This window comes from Hyperolius riggenbachi, chromosome 10 (assembly GCF_040937935.1).
Source record: "Hyperolius riggenbachi isolate aHypRig1 chromosome 10, aHypRig1.pri, whole genome shotgun sequence".
Lineage (NCBI taxonomy): Eukaryota > Metazoa > Chordata > Amphibia > Anura > Hyperoliidae > Hyperolius > Hyperolius riggenbachi.
This window is the reverse complement of record NC_090655.1, coordinates 270872329-270892473: the sequence shown is the minus strand read 5'-3', so window position 1 is coordinate 270892473 and position 20145 is coordinate 270872329. Positions and strand designations below refer to the sequence as shown.

General features: G+C 47.1%; 1 protein-coding gene across 1 annotated transcript in view; it reads left to right on the top strand.

Annotated features, from left to right (window-relative positions):
• LOC137537198 (uncharacterized) overlaps positions 1-19765 on the top strand; it is a 107798-nt gene extending 88033 nt beyond the window's left edge. The window contains 5 exon segments of the mRNA XM_068259307.1: positions 377-511; positions 642-720; positions 1115-1212; positions 1324-1906; positions 18165-19765. Coding sequence (XP_068115408.1) covers positions 377-511; positions 642-720; positions 1115-1212; positions 1324-1906; positions 18165-19267 — 1998 coding nt within the window. The 3' untranslated portion in view covers positions 19268-19765.
• The last annotated feature ends 380 nt before the right edge of the window (positions 19766-20145 follow it).

Sequence of the window (20145 nt, the reverse complement as noted above, 5' to 3'; positions counted from 1 at the left end):
TGGGAGGTGGACTGCCTAATACTGGGGGCTTATCTGGATACCTATACTGGGAAGGGGGGCTGCCTAATAATGGGGGCTCGTTTGGATTGCTATAGTGGAAGGTTGCCTAATACTGGAGGCACATTTGGCTATCTAAACATGGGAAGGGGTTACCTAATGCTTGGAAAAACATTTGGCTACTTATAAGGGGACTGCCTGATACTAGGGGCACATATGCTACCTATACTGTGGGGGTGCATTTGGTGGTGGAATGGGCCAATTGGAATCTCCGCCTCTAGTGCTAGATAACCTTGTACTGGCCCTGCACTTAACTGACTGGAGAGGTGAAAAGGATTCTGGGAGGGCATGTAATCTTACTGTTGATCTTTCTATACAGAGTTTTCCTCCAGTGAAGTTTGGTGATCATGTGATCATCACGGTGCCCCCACCTCACTCCCTGATATCTGAGGGACACAACAAGTGGAAGATTCTGGAAGTCATCAGGAAGATGATGGAGCTGCTGACAGGAAAGGTGAGCGGTGCTGGGAATTATGGGACATTATCCAGTAACAGCAAGGGGTGTGTCTGGGTGGTGACTGTACTATTGTGTGTGTCAGGTTCCTATAAGATGTCAGGATGTCACTGTCTATTTCTCCATGCAGGAGTGGCAGTATAGAGAAGGACACCAGGACCTCTACAAGGACGCCATGATGGAGAATCAGCCGCCCCTCACATCACCGGGTAAGAGGAGACTTTCATTTCTTGTAAAGGAGCGAGCAGTATGGAGGGTCCCCTCCATCCCCCCATTATCTGATACACATAGAAACAATGGACTTGATTCACAAAGCCATGCTAATACATAGTAGGACCGTGCTATGCATTTAGCACGCAATGTGATGTGCGTGAAGGTTTCCGCGTGGAAAGATTTACGTCGGCGCGATCAGGAGGGTTGTCATGCGGCAATGCGCGCACTACCGTGTAACAACCCTCCTGATCGCGCGGACAGAAATCTTTCCGCGTGGACACCTTCACATGCATCACATTGTGTGCTAAATGCATAGCACGGTCCTGCTATGTATTAGTGCGGCTTTGTGAATCAAGGCCAATTAATTCAGTCAGTGTGTGTTTCCTACAGATGTATCCAGTAACAGAAACCCACCAGAGAGATGTACAGGTCCTCTATATTCCCAGGATTGTCCACAAGAAAATCACACCATCTTTCATGATTATCAGGTAGGTGTGGCTGAGGGTCCCCAGAGACTTCTGGTGTGTGACATTGTTTCCGCCTGCATATGGTGTTATATGTGTTCACATTTTAAATTATCTCTCACTTTATGCACTTAGGGTGGAGAACTTATACATGGAAGTGCTGTGGTTAAAGAGGAAGAAAAAGAGACATATGTGAGGAGTGATCAGCAGTCTATAGAGAAGGGTGACATGATGGGGACAATTGAAGAGGAGGAAGAACAGACGTATGTGAGGAGTGATCAGCAGTCTATGGAGGAGGGTGACATGATGAGGACATGTAAAGAGGAAGAAGAAGAGACGTATGTGAGGAGTGATCAGCAGTCTGTGGAGGAGGGTGACAGGATGAGGATAATTAAAGAGGAAGAAGAAACATGTGTGAGGAGTGATCAGAAGTCTATGAAGGAGGGTGACATGATGAAGACAATTGAAGAGGAAGAAGAGATATATGTGAGACGTGATCAGCAGTCTATGGAGAAGGGTGACATGATGAGGGCAAATAAAGATGAAGAAGAAGAGACATATGTGAGGAGTGATCAGCAGTCTATGGAGGAGGGAGACATGAGAGCAAATAAAGAGGAAGAAGAAGAGACATATGTGAGGAGTGATCAGCAGTCTGTGGAGGAGGGAGACATGATGGGGACAAGTAAAGAGGAGGACAGTGTTACAGAGGGCAGAACAGGTGAGTAATCAGCAGTAAATGTAGAATAAATGTGTATCTGTATTGCTGTTATGTAGTAGATAGTAAAATATCAGTAATATTTACTGTACTGTACTATTTACTGATATTTTACTATGGCTAAAATGAACCCTACTCTCATACAGAAACCTCCCCTGGTGGTGCCTAACCCTTATGCTGGGAATACACATTAAATGGCTCGATTGATACATTCCGACATGTCCGATCACCGGCCGGATCGATTCCGCGCTCGATACTGCAGGCGGAACAATGGAAAAAGATAAGGAAAACGAACAGAAGATAAGAGCAGCGCCCGAGGGGACGTGCGGGAATCGATCCAGCGGCATAATCGAGCAATACAAACATACTTTGTATTCCCAGCATAAGACCCCCCCCGCCCATTGTGTCGCCTAACCCTAAATTCACCTTAAACTGTAACCCCCCCCCCCCCCTTTGCCACAGAGCCGCGATCGCGATATGCGGCATGTAATGTACATATTGGTGCCCCGAGGCGCCTTATTAGCGTCAAGAATGCAACATTTTTGTGCCCGATAAATTCACGGTGCTGTTTTCTGAAAGGGCTTCTGCGCCCTTTTTTCCTGCTTCTTGACGATTTAGGCTACTTTCAAACCAAGACGTTGCATTTTAGGGACGTTATGGTCGCATAACGTGCCCCTAACGCAACGCCTGGTGCTCTCTGATGTGGACGTCACAGTGAGCCACGTTGTGCAGCTCACTCTGGCGTCCGTGATGCCGTGATGCGTACTCTTGGATGCATGCGGCATCACGTGGTCCCGCCAGCCAATCGCCGCACAGAGCGGCCGCTCCAGGAAGTAAACACTGCACGTCACACCGTGCAGTGAATATTAATTAGCCATGTGCCTGGCAGAGGAGGAGGAGGGAAAACCTCCTCCTCCAACACTACTGAGCATGTGCGCACAGTCTAACGCGGCTTAGCCGCGCATAACGCACAGCATGCAGCACTTTCAACTTACGTGCTGCGTTACAATGTAACACAACGTGGGCACTGTGAACAGCCCATTGAGTAATCATTGCTGTGAGTTGGGATGCGTTACAGGCTGCACTAACGTGCACCTGTAATGTCCCACTGTGAAAGCAGCCTAAAGGACAACCGAGGTGACAAATGACATCATGAGATAGACATGGGTATGTACAGTGCCTAGCACACAAATAACTAGGCTGTGTTCCTTTTTTTCTTTCTCAGCCTGAAAAAGTTAAACATCAGGAATGCAAGTGACGGTTTCTAAGGACAACCCTGTGCAGTACAGAGATACAAATGTTTGCTCGAGTAGCAACAGGCAATATATCAATATTAAAGTAAAAACCTCCCCAACCGCGTTATGTGGGGGGTACTGGTGTGCTGGGGTCCTTGCTGATCCCCCACCTCCCCGTGTATACGTATCAGGGAGGGGTGTAGCTATCCAGCACACAGGTGGGACAAGAAAGCGGAATACAACTGGGTGAGTAGATAAGTCCGAGGGGCAGAGCTATCAACCACCTCAGCTCCTGTGCAATACTACTCACAGCAGCTGCTCAATCAACATACTGGGAAACACATACATAGGGTGCAAATATATACAGTATGTGTTTTCCAGTATGTCGATTGAGCAGCTGCTGTGAGTAGTATTGCACAGGAGCTGAGGTGGTTGATAGCTCTGCCCCTCGGACTTCTCTACTCACCCAGTTGTATTCCGCTCTCCTTGTCCCACCTGTGTGCTGGATAGCTACACCCCTCCCTGATACGTATACACGGGGAGGTGGGGGATCAGCAAGGACCCCAGCACACCAGTACCCCCCACATAACCCGGTTGGGGAGGTTTTTACCTTAATATTGATATATTGTCTGTTGCTACTTGAGCAAACCTTTTTATCTCTGTACTGCACAGGGCTGTCCTTAGGACCCTATATATCATATGTCTTTCCCCTAGTACAATATTCTGAAGTTGTTTGTTATTAAGTGGCAGTTTCTGCCCGGGTCGGCACTGGGTCAGACTATAGCATAACCCTCAGGGCTCGTTTCCACTGTTGCGGTGCGGAATCGCCTGGATTCCACCGCGGACGAAATCGCATGCGGATGCATTTCTGCATGCGGTTTTCCCCACGATTTTGCATTCGATTTCGCATGGCTAAGAAGCAGGCGAATTTAACCATGTCACTGCCTGTGTAAATGTCCATAACATTACATGCGAAATCGCGGGGAAACCCGCATGACAAAGCCGCATGCGATTTCCCTATTAAAAGCATTGCGGGCGATTCGCCCGCATTCCAGCCGCACGCGAAATCTGACGGCTCTGCCGTGCAGATTTCCCCCGCACACCAAAACGCACCCGCACGACGCACAAGTGGAAACAATCCCATCCACTTGTATTGCCTATGCGAATCCGCATGCTGTGCCTGCATGCAGATTCGCTATATTATTATTATTATTATTATTTAGTATTTATATAGCGCCGACATATTACGCAGCGCTGTACAGTATATATATATATATATATATATATATATATATATATATATATATATATATATATATATATATATATATATATATATATATATATATATATATATTGTCTTGTCACTAACTGTCCCTCAAAGGAGCTCACAATCTAATCCCTACCATTGCCATATGTCTATATTATGGAGTGTAAGTACTGTAGTCTAGGGCAAATTTTTAGGGGGAGCCAATTAACGTATCCGTATGTTTTTGGAATGTGGGAGGAAACCGGAGTACCCGGAGGAAACCCACGCAGACACGGAGAGAACATACAAACTCTTTGCAGATAGTGCCCTGGCTGGGATTCGAACCAGGAACCCAGTGCTGCAAGGCGAGAGAGCTAACCACTGCGCCACCGTGCTGCCCGTGGAATAGTAGTGGAATATAGTGGAAACGAGCCCTGACTGATAAGTAATTACAGCCATAAAACATTTTCCTGTCAGTAAATGGCTTCTGAGAGCAGGAAAGAGATAAAAAGGATCAATAATTCATAGATTTGAGCTCTGGCATACTTCAATGAAGATGTCATTGAGCAGAGACAATGAAACAGTAAAAACTTAAGAACTAGATTTAAATATAAAATACAACTGTGGGATATCTAAATGTCATTTTAGGAGACTGAGGATAGATACAATTGTTTTTCTCATCAGTTTATTTTCACCTCGGATGTCCTTTAAGCATTTTACCATATGGGCCAAATACGCCAGTAAAAGAAACAAACCTGGCAGCTATTTTACAGTCAGACTGGAGTCAGTGTAGGGAGACCTATGCTGCTGAGGGACAGAGAGATAGCTTGCAGACAGTGTTCTGTGTTATTCAGTGCTGTGTAGCTGTGTGCCTGGAGTCAGTGTAGGGAGAGCTATGCTGCTGATTGAGGGACAGAGAGATAGCTTGCTGACACTGTTCTGTGTTATTCAGTGCTGTGTAGCTGCGTGCCTGGAGTCAGTGTAGGGAGAGCTGTGCTGCTGATTGAGGGACAGAGAGATAGCTTGCTGACAGTGTTCTGTGGTATTCACTGCTGTGTAGCTGTGTGCCTGGAGTCAGTGTAGGGAGAGCTGTGCTGCTGATTGAGGGACAGAGAGATAGCTTACTGACACTGTTCTGTGTTATTCAGTGCTGTGTAGCTGTGTGCCTGGAGTCAGTGTAGGGAGAGCTGTGCTGCTGATTGAGGGACAGATAGTGATAGGTGTTCTCTATGGAATCCAGTGCTGTGTAGCTGTGTGCCTGGAGTCAGTGTAGGGAGAGCTGTGCTGCTGATTGAGGGACAGAGAGATAGCTTGCTGGCACTGTTCTGTGTTATTCAGTGCTGTGTAGCTGCGTGCCTGGAGTCAGTGTAGGGAGAGCAGTGCTGCTGATTGAGGGACAGAGAGATAGCTTGCTGACAGTGTTCTGTATTATTCAGTGCTGTGTAGCTGTGTGCCTGGAGTCAGTGTAGGGAGAGCTGTGCTGCTGATTGAGGGACAGAGAGACAGCTTATTGACACTGGTCTGTGTTATTCAGTGCTATGTAGCCAGGGCTGTGGAGTCGGGCAATTTTGGGTGCCTGGAGTCGGGAAAAAATGCTCTGACTCCTAATGAATTTGTAACTGTAATTAAAATAGAAAATATGATAAAATGTTCTATTTCTCAGATAATAGTCATTAAAAATAATGTATATATGCAGTATATATACAGTAATAGATGTGCTTAGTCCACGAAAATGAAATAAACCAATCAAAATTAGTTACTTGTGCTGCTTCCATAAAGCAGTCCCCGTATTTTTAAGGTCAGATATACATATCTGATTGTGACTGTATATATGATGTGTACACAGGAATCTCTTATATACTAAATAATATCTATCCTGTAAGAATAAAGCCTGATGTGTAGCTGTGTCACTAATAGAGATGGTCAATGAGATGGAAATAATTCTGCATTGATGCTGAGTTATGCAAATGTATGCACTCCCTTTGCTGATGAAATCAAATAATTTGATATGTTGTTAACATTTGGTTTGGGGACTACAAATTAAAGGGTACCTGAGACGGATGAAAAGTAAAGTTTTATACATACCTGGGGCTTCCTCCAGCCCCCTTCAGGCTAATCAGTCCCTCGCTGTCCTCCACCACCCGGATCTTCTGCTATGAGTCCTGGTAATTCAGCCAGTCAGCGCTGTCCGGCCGCATGCCGCTTCCACAACCAGGAACATTCTGCACCTGCGCAATAGTGCTGCACAGGTGTAGTATGCTCCTGGTGGCGGAGTGTGTGCATGCGCACTACGCCCGACTGGCTCAAGTACCTGGACTCATAGCAGAAGATCCAGGTGGTGGAGGAGGACAATGAGGGACTGATTATCCTGAAGGCGGCTGGAGGAAGCCCCAGGTATGTATAAAACTTTGATTTCATCTGTCTCAGGTTTACTTTGTTACACAGTAGTACTATACTCTACATATGCACTCCCCACAGAGCTGCAGGGAATCCACTGAGAATGCTGTGCACATTGAACACAAAGGTGTTGTCTGTTTACAATCTCCTCATTCCCCTGCAGAGTACCTGCACATCATTCTTACATGTACCCACACTTACATTGCCTAGGGCCTGATAGATGTTCTTTGTTCCGGTTTGTACCTTTTACAAGTACTCTTACCAAGGACTAGTTTTAGTCTAAAGGGAATAAATATAGTAGTCTACATATCCTTCTCACTTCAGTTGTCTTGTAAAATTCCTAAGCGTTGGCAGTTAGGAGACGAATTTCATGTTACATACTTTTAATCAACAAAATTGTAATATGCAAATTAGAGGAGTCGGAGTCGAGGAGTCGGAGTCGGTGGATTTTTGGACCGACTCCACAGCCCTGTATGTAGCTGTGTGCCTGGAGTCAGTGTAGGGAGAGCTGTGCTGCTGATTGAGGGACAGAGAGATAGCTTGCTGGCACTGTTCTGTGTTGTTCAGTGCTGTGTAGCTGTGTGCCTTCAGTCAGTATAGGGAGAGCTATGCTGCTGATTGAGGGACAGTGAGGTAGCTTGCTGACAGTGTTCTGTGTTATTCAGTGCTGTGTAGCTGTGTGCCTGGAGTCAGTGTACGGAGAGCTGTGCTGCTGATTGAGGGACAGAGAGATAGCTTGCTGACACTGTTCTGTGTTATTCAGTGCTGTGTAGCTGTGTGCCTGGAGTCAGTGTAGGGAGAGCTGTGCTGCTGATTGAGAGACAGAGAGATAGCTTGCAGACAGTGTTCTGTGTTATTCAGTGCTGTGTAGCTGTGTGCCTGGAGTCAGTGTAGGGAGAGCTGTGCTGCTGATTGAGGGACAGAGATAGCTTGCTGACACTGTTCTGTGTTATTCAGTGCTGTGTGCCTGGAGTCAGTGTAGGGAGAGCTGTGCTGCTGATTGAGGGACAGAAAGATAGCTTGCTGACAGTGTTCTGTGTTATTCAGTGCTGTGTAGCTGTGTGCCTGGAGTCAGTATAGGGAGAGCTGTGCTGCTGATTGAGGGACAGAGAGATAGCTTGCTGACAGTGTTCTGTGTTATTCAGTGCTGTGTAGCTGTGTGCCTGGAGTCAGTGTAGGGAGAGCTGTGCTGCTGATTGAGGGACATAGAGATAGCTTGCTGGCACTGGTCTGTGTTATTCAGTGCTGTGTAGCTGTGTGCCTGGAGTCAGTGTAGGGAGAGCTGTAGTGTAGGGAGAGCTGTGCTGCTGATTGAGGGACAGAGAGATAGCTTGCTGACACTGTTCTGTGTTTTTCAGTGCTGTGTAGCTCCTTCTGTAGGGCATACATATTCGCCGCCGGGAGACTTGGGCGCAGGATACAGCCGGTATATGGCTTATCCTGCTGCTGCACAAGTTCCAGGCGGTGTTAATTACTATTCCCCCTCCAGGTCCACGTGGATAGTGGGGAATGATGTAATTCGGCTTCTAGCTCTTGCTGGAGGCCGAATTACAGTTTTAGAAGTAACTTCAGCTCCGTCTTCTGACGGTGCCGAAGTTGCTCAGTACAGCCGTAATTCCTATTACGATCTATGGTGGCGCCGGCTGTGCCCAAATCTCCTGCGCTGTTATTACAGCGCTCATCCGTAGGTGTTCTGCTCCTTGCAGTTCACCAGCTAGGGACCCCAAAAGTACTTTTGAGGACAGATCCTGCTGTTGTTTATTGTTTGTGGTGTGTAGCTTATATACATCACCTGTTTAGTATAGTGTAGCGGGTGGCTGCATCAGTGTTACAGCCGGTCACTGTGCTAATATAGAGTGGTTGAGTGACCGTGTTGTACTGTAAAAATGTTGTCACGTGACATTGTCATACAAAGCGTTTCACATCACTGTGGAGCTTGTAGTGCAGTGTTAGGCCCACAATGCACAAGCAGCATATGTTGTGACCGCAGTGTACTGTAACAAATTAGGCAGGAATATGCCAAATATTGAAAGCCTCTGATAGAGTGGCTGCAACTAACAATTTGGTCAGGTCACACAGCGGCCATTCTAAAAAAATTTATTAAAAAGATACCAAACACAATTTTTTTTATTTACACGTTGAGAAAAACCCTTGTGTAAAAGACATATTTTTTTTTTGGGGGGGGGGGGGGGGGGGGGGTGAATGTTGCTATTGATCCCCCTTTGCCATGCCATTTCCATTGAGGCTGACAATATGCCCTGAAGGTATTTGAATTTTCACCAGCCATTAAAGTTAGTGGGGTCCCCCGTGAACACTCGGATTGCAAACATTTGCAGAAGCGTTTGTGAATACTCCATAAATGTTCACATCACTAGTTTGGAGATGTATGCCGTGTCCATCGCAGTGGCAGAAATCAGACGTGGCATAGAGAGCCGTGACAACGATGGAAAGTCACAGCACATGTTACATCACATCCGCTGTGGCTGTCCTCCTGTTACTCCAGCTCACATTTACAGATTACCCAGCAAGCTCATGGTGAAGCAGAACTCCCAGGAGTGTGTAAGGGGCTAAAGAGGACCAAAAAGCCCTCTTACTAAAATGCCATGCAAAACAGAAATCTGCCTTCTTAAAGGAACACTAGCAAAGTTTACGTTTTTTCCAGAAGCCTTTTAGAAGTTAGAATTGACTTAGTAATGGCAAATAGTTATAGCAAAGAAAACATCCATCATCTTATCAGACCTTGCATAGTACTAGGACAGTGCAGTGGTGACGGGTTCCTCTATTCAGCTTATCAGACCTTGCATAGTGCTAGGACAGTGCAGTGGTGTCGGGTTCATCTATTCAGCTTATCAGACCTTGCATAGTGCTAGGACAGTGCAGTGGTGACGGGTTCCTCTATTCAGCTTATCAGACCTTGCATAGTGCTAGGACAGTGCAGTGGTGACGGGTTCCTCTATTCAGCTTATCAGACCTTGCATAGTGCTAGGACAGTGCAGTGGTGACGGGTTCCTCTATTCAGCTTATCAGACCTTGCATAGTGCTGGGACAGTGCAGTGGTGTCGGGTTCCTGTATTCAGCTTATCAGACCTTGCATAGTGCTAGGACAGTGCAGTGGTGACAGGTCCTCTATTCAGCTTTTCAGACCTTGCATAGTGCTGGGACATTGCAGTGGTGTCGGGTTCTTCTATTCAGCTTATCAGACCTTGCATAGTGCTGGGACAGTGCAGTGGTGTCGGGTTCCTCTATTCAGCTTATCAGACCTTGCATAGTGCTAGGACAGTGCATTGGTGTTGGGTTCCTCGATTCAGCTTATCAGACCTTGCATAGTGCTAGGACAGTGCAGTGGTGTCGGGTTCCTGTCTTCAGCTTATCAGACCTTGCATAGTGCTAGGACAGTACAGTGGTGTCGGGTTCCTCTATTCAGCTTATCAGACCTTGCATAGTGCTGGGACAGTGCAGTGGTGTCGGGTTCCATTATTCAGCTTATCAGACCTTGCATAGTGCTGGGACAGTGCAGTGGTGTCGGGTTCCATTATTCAGCTTATCAGACCTTGCATAGTGCTAGGACAGTGCAGTGGTGTCAGGTTCCTCTATTCAGCTTATCAGACCTTGCATAGTGCTAGGACAGTGCAGTGGTGTCTGGTGACAGGTCCTCTATTCAGCTTATCAGACCTTGCATAGTGCTGGGACAGTGCAGTGGTGTCTGGTGACAGGTCCTCTATTCAGCTTATCAGACCTTGCATAGTGCTGGGACAGTGCAGTGGTGTTGGGTTCCTCTATTCAGCTTATCAGACCTTGCATAGTGCTAGGACAGTGCAGTGGTGACGGGTTCCTCTATTCAGCTTATCAGACCTTGCATAGTGCTAGGACAGTGCAGTGGTGTTGGGTTCCTCTATTCAGCTTATCAGACCTTGCATAGTGCTAGGACAGTGCAGTGGTGACGGGTTCCTCTATTCAGCTTATCAGACCTTGCATAGTGCTAAGACAGTGCAGTGGTGTCGGGTTCCTCTATTCAGCTTATCAGACCTTGCATAGTGCTAGGACAGTGTAGTGGTGTCAGGTTCCTCTATTCAGCTTATCAGACGTTGCATAGTGCTAGGACAGTGCAGTGGTGTCGGGTTCGTCTATTCATCTTATCAGACCTTGCATAGTGCTGGGACAGTGCAGTGGTGTCGGGTTCCTCTAATCAGCTTAATAGGCTTTGCATAGTGCTAGGACAGTGCAGTGGTGATGGGTTCCTCTATTCAGCTTATCAGACCTTGCATAGTGCTAGGACAGTGCAGTGGTGTCGGGTTCCTCTATTCAGCTTATCAGACCTTGCATAGTGCTGGGACAGTGCAGTGGTGTCGGGTTCCTCTATTCAGCTTATCAGACCTTGCACAGTGCTAGGTCAGTGCAGTGGTGTCCGGTTCCTCTATTCAGCTTATCAGACCTTCCATAGTGCTAGGACAGTGCAGTGGTGTCGGGTTCCTCTATTCAGCTTATCAGACCTTGCATAGTGCTGAGACAGTGCAGTGGTGTCAGGTTCTTCTATTCAGCTTATCAGACCTTGCATAGTGCTAGGACAGTGCAGTGGTGTCGGGTTCCTCTTATCAGCTTATCAGACCTTGCATAGTGCTGGGACAGTGCAGTTTTGTCAGGTTCCTCTATTCAGCTTATCAGACCTTGCATAGTGCTGGGACAGTGCAGTGGTGACAGGTTCCTCTATTCAGCTTATCAGACCTTGCATAGTGCTAGGACAGTGCAGTGGTGTCAAGTGACAGGTCCTCTATTCAGCTTATCAGACCTTGCATAGTACTAGGACAGTGCAGTGGTGCCTGGTTCCTCTATTTAGCTTATCAGTTCTTGCATAGTGCTGGGACAGTGCAGTGGTGACGGGTTCCTCTATTCAGCTTATCAGACCTTGCATAGTGCTAGGACAGTGCAGTGGTGACGGGTTCCTCTATTTAGCTTATCAGACCTTGCATAGTGCTGGGACAGTGCAGTGGTGACGGGTTCCTCTATTCAGCTTATCAGACCTTGCATAGTGCTGAGACAGTGCAGTGGTGTCGGGTTCCATTATTCAGCTTATCAGACCTTGCATAGTGCTGGGACAGTGCAGTGGTGTCAGGTTCCTCTATTCAGTTTATCAGACCTTGCATAGTGCTAGGACAGTGCAGTGGTGTCTGGTGACAGGTCCTCTATTCAGCTTATCAGACCTTGCATAGTGCTAGGACCGTGCAGTGGTGTCTGGTGACAGGTCCTCTATACAGCTTATCAGACCTTGCATAGTGCTAGGACAGTGCAGTGGTGCCTGGTGACAGGTCCTCTATTCAGCTTATCCGACCTTGCATAGTGCTAGGACAGTGCAGTGGTGACTGGTTCCTCTATACAGCTCATCAGACCTTGCATAGTGCTAGGACAGTGCAGTGGTGTCGGGTGACTGGTTCCTCTATTCAGCTTATCAGATCTTGCATAGTGCTGGGACAGTGCAGTGGTGTCAGGTTCCTCTATTCAGCTTATCAGACCTTGCATAGTGCTAGGACAGTGCAGTGGGTTTCTCTATTCAGCTTGTTCACCACTGCACTGTCCTAGCACTATGCAAGGTCTGATAAGCTGAATAGAGGACATGTCTCAGGCAGGGTCGGCAACGTGAATCAGATAGACTAAGGTACAGAATCGACAAACGGAAGAATAGTCAGAGGAAGCAATAGGTCATAACAAATAAACAATGCACTAGTACTTTAAAGCTATCAACAGAATCTAGCTAAGTGTGAATTCCCAGCTCCAGCTGGTTCTAACACACTTTGGGAACTGACTAGGGTCTGAGCGCTAACACACTATAGCATTCGCAACAGCAGACGCGGAGCTACTGACAGGCCTGCTCTATATATACCCAGCAAGCTCCACAGCGCCGCCCCAATCCCTCAGCCAATCCGGACGCCAGCTGACCGCAGGATCAGCTGACCCGTCTCATTTATACATTGTGTCGGTAGCAGTGGGGGTTTCGTTGTCTTATCGCTCGTTACAGAAATCGCCGCCGTGCCGCCACCCACCCGACCAACTACCTTCGGCCCAACATCTTACGGCATGCGCCATCGACAATGCAACCAATTTCCATCCTGAGATTGGTCGCTTTATCAGTTGGGCATGCACCTGGCGGCACGGATTTTCACCCAATTCGATTATAATAATTATATGTAATATAAATTATAATAATCAAATTGGATGGTCGATTGACCGCCAAGTCGCCTGATGTCACCTTAAGTCTCTCCGAACTGCTAAAGGGCTTTAGGAAAAACTTAAACTTTGAAAGTGTTCATTTAATACAGAAGGTATTTATGATTATTTGTTGGCGTGAGCATTTGAGGCGTCCCACAATGCACCACTGCTGGATATGCAAAGTGTCCCTTTGTTGCCCCTTACAGCTATAGCAAGCTGACATATTATTGCATTTTTATCTGTCTTAATGTGTTTAGCTTTCATAGACGACAAAGGATGATTTGCATATTCAGCAGTGATGCATTGTGGGAGAGTCATATGCTCCCTCCAACTTGAATAATCACAAATACATTTTGTTTTGAGAAGGCAAATGTATGTTCCAGCTCAAATGTGAGCCAGCGTAAGAGCTTCTTATGGCAGAACCTGTGTGACATCATCACACAAAATAAGGTTTTCTTTAACGGGGGTAGAAAGCCCGGCATTCACACAGGGGGCATTTACAGTGGCTTGCAAAAGTATTCGGCCCCCTTGAACTTTTCCACATTTTGTCACATTACTGCCACAAACATGCATCAATTTCATTGGAATTCCACGTGAAAGACCAATACAAAGTGGTGTACATGTGAGAAGTGGAACGAAAATCATACATGATTCCAAAATTTTTTTTTACAAATAAATAACTGCAAAGTGTGGTGTGCGTAATTATTCCGTCCCCTGAGTCAATACTTTGTAGAACCACCTTTTGCTGCAATTACAGCTGCCAGTCTTTTAGGGTATGTCTCTACCAGCTTTGCACATCTAGAGACTGAAATCCTTGCCCATTCTTCTTTGCAAAACAGCTCCAGCTCAGTCAGATTAGATGGACAGCGTTTGTGAACAGCGGTTTTCAGATCTTGCCACAGATTCTCGATTGGATTTAGATCTGGACTTTGGCTGGGCCATTCTTACACATAGATATGTTTTGTTTTAAACCATTCCATTGTTGCCCTGGCTTTATGTTTATGGTCGTTGTCCTGATGGAAGGTGAACCTCCGCCCCAGTCTCAAGTCTTTTGCAGTCTCCAAGAGGTTTTCTTCCAAGATTGCCCTGTATTTGGCTCCATCCATCTTCCCATCAACTCTGACCAGCTTCCCTGTCCCTGCTGAAGAGAAGCACCCCCAGAGCATGATGCTGCCACCACCATATTTGACAGTGGGGATGGTGTGTTCAGAGTGATGTGCAGTGTTAGTTTTTCGCCACACATAGCGTTTTGCATTTTGGCCAAAAAGTTCCATTTTTGTCTCATCTGACCAGAGCACCTTCTTCCACATGGTTGCTGTGTCCCCCACATGGCTTGTGGCAAACTGCAAACGTGACTTGTTATTGTTTTCTGTTAACATTGGCTTTCTTCTTGCCACTCTTCCATAAAGGCCAACTTTGTGCAGTGCACGACTAATAGTTGTCCTATGGACATATTCCCCCATCTGAGCTGTAGATCTCTGCAGCTCGTCCAGAGTCACCATGAACCTCTTGACTGCATTTCTGATCAGTGCTCTCCTTGTTTGGCCTGTGAGTTGAGGTGGACGGCCTTGTCTTGGTAGGTTTACAGTTGTGCCATACTCCTTCCATTTCTGAATGATCGCTTGAACAGTGCTCCGTGGGATGTTCAAGGCTTTGGAAATTGTTTTGTGACCGAAGCCTGCTTTAAATTTCTCAATAACCTTATCCTTGACCTGTCTGGTGTTTTCTTTGGACTTCACAATGTTGTTTCTCCGAATATTCTCTTAGACAACCCCTGAGGCCGTCACTGAGCAGCTGTATTTGTACTGACATTAGCTTACACACAGGTGCACTCTATTTAGTCATTAGCACTCATCAGGCAATGTCTATGGGCAACTGACTGCACTCAGGCGGAAGGGGGCTGAATAATTATGCACACCCCACTTTGCAGTTATTTATTTGTAAAAAATGTTTGCAATCATGTATGATTTTCATTCCACTTCTCATGTGTACACCACTTTGTATTGGTCTTTCATGTGAAATTCCAATAAAATTGATTCATGTTTGTGGCAGTAATGTGACAAAACCTGGAAATCTTCAAGGGGGCCGAATACTTCTGCAAGCCACTGTAAGTGGGCTTCACACAGGTACAGAGGAGGCACTGATATAAGTGTGTGTGGAGGGGGAGGGGCAGAGAAGGCACTGATAGAAGTGTTTGTGGAGTGGGAGGGGCAGAGGAGGCACTGAAATAAGTGTGTGGAGGGGGAGGGGCAGAGGAGGCACTGAAATAAGTGTCTGTGGAGGGGGAGGGGCAGAGAAGTCACTGAAGTAAGTGTTTGTGGAGTGGGAGGGGCAGAGGAGGCACTGAAATAAGTGTGTGGAGGGGGAGGGGCAGAGGAGGCACTGAAATAAGTGTGTGGAGGGGGAGGGGCAGAGGAGTGTGTGTGGAGAAGGGAGGGGCAGAGGAGTCGCTGAAATAAGTGTGTGTGGAGGGGCAGAGGAGGCACTGAAATAAGTGTGTGTGGAGGGGGAGGGGCAGAGGAGGCACTGAAATAAGTGTGTGTGGAGGGGGAGGGGCAGAGGAGGCACTGAAATAAGTGTGTGTGGAGAGGGGAGGGGCAGAGGAGGCACTGAAATAAGTGTGTGTGGAGGGGGAGGGGCAGAAGAGGCACTGAAATAAGTGTGTGGGGAGGGGCAGAGGAGTCACTGAAATAAGTGTGTGTGTGGAGGGGTGAGGGGCAGAGGAGGCACTGAAATAATTATGTGTGGAGGGGGGAGGGCAGAGGAGGCACTGAAATAAGTGTGTGTGGAGGGGGAGGGGCAGAGGAGGCACTGATATAAGTGTGTGTGGTGGGGGGAGGGGCAGAGGAGGCACTGATATAAGTGTGTGTGGAAGGGCAGAGGAGGCACTGAAATAAGTGTATGTGGAGGGGGAAAGGGGCAGAGGAGGCACTGAAATAAGTGTGTGTGGAGGGGGGAGGGGTAGAGGAGTCACTTAAATAAGTGTGTGTGGAGAGGGGAGTGGCAGAGGAGTCACTGAAATAAGTGTGTGTGGGGGGGAGGGGCAGAGGAGTCACTGAAATAAGTGTGTGGAGGGGGGAGGGGCATAGGAGGCACTGAAATGTGTGTGTGTGTGGAGGGGAGGGGCAGAGGAGGCACTGAAATGTGTGTGTGTGTGTGTGGAGGGGCAGAGAAGTGTGTGTGGAGGGGAGGGGCAGAGGAGTCACTGCAATAATTGTGTGTGGAGGGGGAGGCGCAGCGGAGTCACTGAAATAAGTGTGTGGAGGGGGAGGGGCAGAGGAGTCACTGAAATGTGTGTGTGTGTGTGTGTGTGTGGAGGGGCAGAGGAGTCACTGAAATAAGTGTGTGTGGAGGGGGAAGGGGCAGAGGAGGCACTGAAACAAGTGTGTGTGGAGGGGGGAGGGGCAGAGGAGGCACTGAAATAAATGTGTGTGTGGAGGGGGAGGGGCAGAGGAGTGTGTGTGGAGGGGGAGGGGCAGAGAAGTCACTGAAATAAGTGTGTGTGGAGGGGATGGGCAGAGGAGGCACTGAAATAAGTGTGTGTGGAGGGGGAGGGGCAGAGGAGGCACTGCAAAAAATGTGTGTGTGATGGGGGAGGGGCAGAGGAGTGTGTGTGGAGGGGCAGAGGAGTCACTGAAATCAGTGTGTGTGGAGGGGGAAGGGCAGAGGAGTCACTGAAATAAGTGTGTGTGGAGGGGGGAGGGGCAGAGAAATCACTAAAATAAGTGTGTGTGTGGAGGAGGGGGGAGGGCAGAGGAGTCACTGAAATAAATGTGTGTGGAGGGGCAGAGGAGTGAGTGTGGAGGGGGAGGGGCAGAGGAGGCACTTATATAAGTGCATGTGGAGGGGGGAGGGGCAGAGAAGTCACTGAAATCATTGGGGAGGGGCAGAGAAGTCACTGAAATCAGTGTGTGTGGATTGTGGGAGGGGCAGAGGAGGCACTGATATAAGTGTATGTGGAGGGGGAGGGGCAGAGGAGGCACTGAAATAAGTGTGTATGGAGGGAGGAGGGGCAGAGAAGTCACTGAAATAAGTGTGTGTGGAGGAGGGGGGAGGGCAGCGGAGTCACTGAAATAAATGTGTGTGTGGAGGGGAGGGGCAGAGGAGTGTGTGTGGAGGAGGAGGGGCAGAGGAGACACTAAAATAAGTGTGTGTGGAGGGGGGATGGGCAGAGGAGGCACTGAAATGTGTGGAGGGGCAGAGGAGGCACTGATATGTGTGTGGAGGGGGGAGGGGCAGAGGAGTAACTCTATGGTGAATGAATAAAATAAAAATTGGGTCATGTCAGGTTTGTTAACAAGGTGAAGGTGTTTCCCAAGTTTTGCAGGGGGTCCAGTGATTTCTAGCCCCACCCTTTCCCCACCCCCACTGATCTCCTGTCCAATAGGAACTGCAGTGTGCAGCAGTTTGGTTCCTCATTGGGCAAAAGGATGGGAGGAGAGATATGGCTATACTGTCATATATAGAGGTATGTATGTAGGTATTTATATCCAGATACAGAAATATTAGTGGTTTTGGGTCTCTGTAACATAAATGGATAATTCCTCCACCTCACAGCTCCTATAATTGGGGACAAGAGAGAGATAAAGGTACATTACAAGGGGCATATGAGACACGAGGATACAGTGGTAATAAGAGTGTGTAAGTGACACCACATTGCTCTACAAACATAACACAGATTTCTTGCTATAAGTAAATAGAGGTCTGTTGTCACAGGAGTAACACATTGCTTCCATTGTCTCATCAAGCTCTACAATTTATTGCTCTTCAATGTATGGCCAATACTTTGTGTAGAGATGGGCAATGTGATGCATACAACTCTGTACTTGTATGCAAATGTCATGCAAATTGTATGCCACTAATCACATTTCTCAGGAAATGTATTTCATTGTCCAAATTCCAAGATACATAAAATGTGCATGCAAAGCTATTGTCATGTGATTGGTGGCCTGTTATCAGCACAACCTTCTGCTGATAACTAGCGATGGTCATTCCAATAACTTTGAGATGGTGCTAATTATATGCAGAGTTACACAGATGCTGCATTTGGCCTATTTCCTATCTGCATCATCTTTGCATTACTTTAGAATTATCAGCAGCTCACTGACCCTCCCTAATGATAATTGTTCCTCCCCTCAGAATTCTCTAACAGGAAGTGATGATGTTTCTCTATTTGCAGCGCGGAGTCCCGGCATCAGGAACCTCTCAGAGACTCGTCTCTCTGTATCCACAGACTGCACAACGGATGATGATGTCACTGGACAAGAGTCTCCTGCAGATGTCCTGGTTACACCAAATATCCCCCCAGACTCCCCTCACTTGTCTAACCCTGAGGGGCCTCATACCCAGAGCAGCTCTCCCCCTGCTGGAAGGTCTCATTCCTGTTCCACGTGTGGGAAATGTTTTGTGTGGAAATCACATCTTGTCAGTCATGAGAGATCTCACACTGGTGAGAAGCCCTATTCATGTGCTGAGTGTGGGAAATGTTTTGCTTGGAAATCACATCTTGTCAGTCATAAGAGATCTCACACTGGTGAGAAACCCTATTCATGTGCTGAGTGTGGGAAATGTTTTGCTTGGAAATCACATCTTGTCAGTCATGAGAGATCTCACACTGGTGAGAAGCCCTATTCATGTGTTGAGTGTGGGAAATGTTTTGGGCAGAAATCAGACCTTGTCAAACATGAGAGATCGCACACTGGTGAGAAGACCTATTCATGTGCTGAGTGTGGGAAATGTTTTGGACAGAAATCAAACCTTATCACACACGAGAGAACTCACACTGGTGAGAAGCCCTATTTATGTGCTGAGTGTGGGAAATGTTTTGGGCGGAAATTAGAACTTGTCATACATGAGAGATTACACACTGGTGAGAAGCCCTATTCATGTGCTGAATGTGGGAAATGTTTTGGGCAGAAAGTACATCTCCTCATACATGAGAGAACTCACACTGGTGAGAAGCCCTATTCATGTGCTGAGTGTGGGAAATGTTTTGCTTGTAAATCACATCTTGTCAGTCATGAGAGAACTCACACTGGTGAGAAGCCCTATTCATGTGCTGAGTGTGGGAAATGTTTTGGGCAGAAATCACAACTTGTCAGACATGAGAGATCTCATACTGGTGAGAAGCCCTACTCATGTGCTGAGTGTGGGAAATGTTTTGGGAAGAAAGAAACTCTTGTCGTGCATGAGAGATCTCACACTGGTGAGAAGCCTTATTCATGTACTGAGTGTGGGAAATGTTTTGCACGTAAATCACTGCTTGTGAGACATTTGTGTTGAGTGTGGGAAATGTTTTGGCCATAAGTGTTCTTTACTAATGTTTGTTTTACTTCTTGAAAAGTGCACATGGCAGCATTTTTACTCTGAATTTTGAGGACTCTTTCCTGCTGCTCAGTGCATTGGATTGTTGCTACTCTGTCTATATCAAACTCCATCGACTCCTCAAGCGGTTGCATGCGTTTGCAGGCATTTGTAAGCGTTGGTCCCTGGCGTACATCAGGCATTTTCCAGGTTGGGGCAGCATTGGCTGGTTGAACGCTCTCCCATATGTTGTGCATCTGTTGAGCGTTTACTTGGTGTTTAACCACTCAAAGTATTAGGTACAGTATATATATGCCCCTGCAGACTTCATCTTAGCTCCAGGGGCGTAGATTTACATATTACTGCCCCTGTGCTCTTGTTCCCGCCCCTACACCCCCTGCTGCCCATTAGCCCATTAGCCCAGAGATCAAAGAATGGGGACACATATATATATATAGTTACATAGTTATTTGGGTTGAAAAAATTCCACATGAAAGTCCAACACAAAGTGGTGTACACATGAGAAGTGGAGCGAAAATCATACGTGATTCCAAACATTTTTTACAAATAAATAACTGCAAAGTGGTGTGTGCATAATTATTCGGCCCCCTTTGATCTGCGTGCAGTCAGTTGCCTATAGACATTGCCTGATGAGTGTTAATGACTAAATAGAGTGCACCTGTGTGTAATCTAATGTCAGTACAAATACAGCTGCTCTGTGAGGGCCTCAGAGGTTGTCTAAGAGAATATTGGGAGCAACAACACCGTGAAGTCCAAAGAACACACAAGACAGGTCAGGGATCAAGTTATTGAGAAATTTAAAGCAGGCTTAGGCTACAAAAAGATTTCCAAAGCCT